Source organism: Geospiza fortis, unplaced genomic scaffold (genome assembly GCF_000277835.1).
Source record: "Geospiza fortis unplaced genomic scaffold, GeoFor_1.0 scaffold213, whole genome shotgun sequence".
Taxonomy (NCBI): Eukaryota; Metazoa; Chordata; class Aves; order Passeriformes; family Thraupidae; genus Geospiza; species Geospiza fortis.
Window position 1 is genome coordinate 1,517,408 of NW_005054399.1, and position 371 is coordinate 1,517,778.

Genomic DNA, 371 nt, shown 5'->3' on the forward strand with positions numbered 1-371 from the left:
GGGGGGGGCCGGGATCAGACGCACCAGCACGGAGCCGCAGCGCCCAGTGACCTGCAGGGACACGGTGGGTCACAGCCCAGAACAAAGCTCCGAGCAGAGGGACACAGTGGGTTAGCACCAGGGCACAGGGCCAGGCCAGCGGGACACTCAGCTCACCTTGCAGGGCACCGTGTGCGGCTTCCCGATCTTGTTGCCCCAGTAGCCGCGCCGCACGGGCACGATGGACAGCTTGGCCAGGATGATGGCCCCGCGGATGGCTGTGGCCACCTCCTTGGAGCACTTCACCCCCAGCCCCACGTGGCCGTTGTAGTCCCCGATGGCGACAAAGGCCTGCAGCAGAAGAGGAGTTTTCAGTGCTCCAGCCAGGGCTA

General features: G+C 66.6%; 1 protein-coding gene across 1 annotated transcript in view; it reads right to left on the bottom strand.

Moving 5' to 3' along the window:
* The window catches only part of RPS2 (ribosomal protein S2), a gene marked incomplete at its 5' end in the record, with an annotated part of 2,514 nt that overhangs the window by 843 nt on the left and 1,300 nt on the right, over nt 1-371 (bottom strand). The window contains 2 exons of the mRNA XM_031061069.1: nt 4-51; nt 157-330. Coding sequence (XP_030916929.1) covers nt 4-51; nt 157-330 — 222 coding nt within the window. The remainder of the gene's footprint in view (nt 1-3; nt 52-156; nt 331-371) is intronic.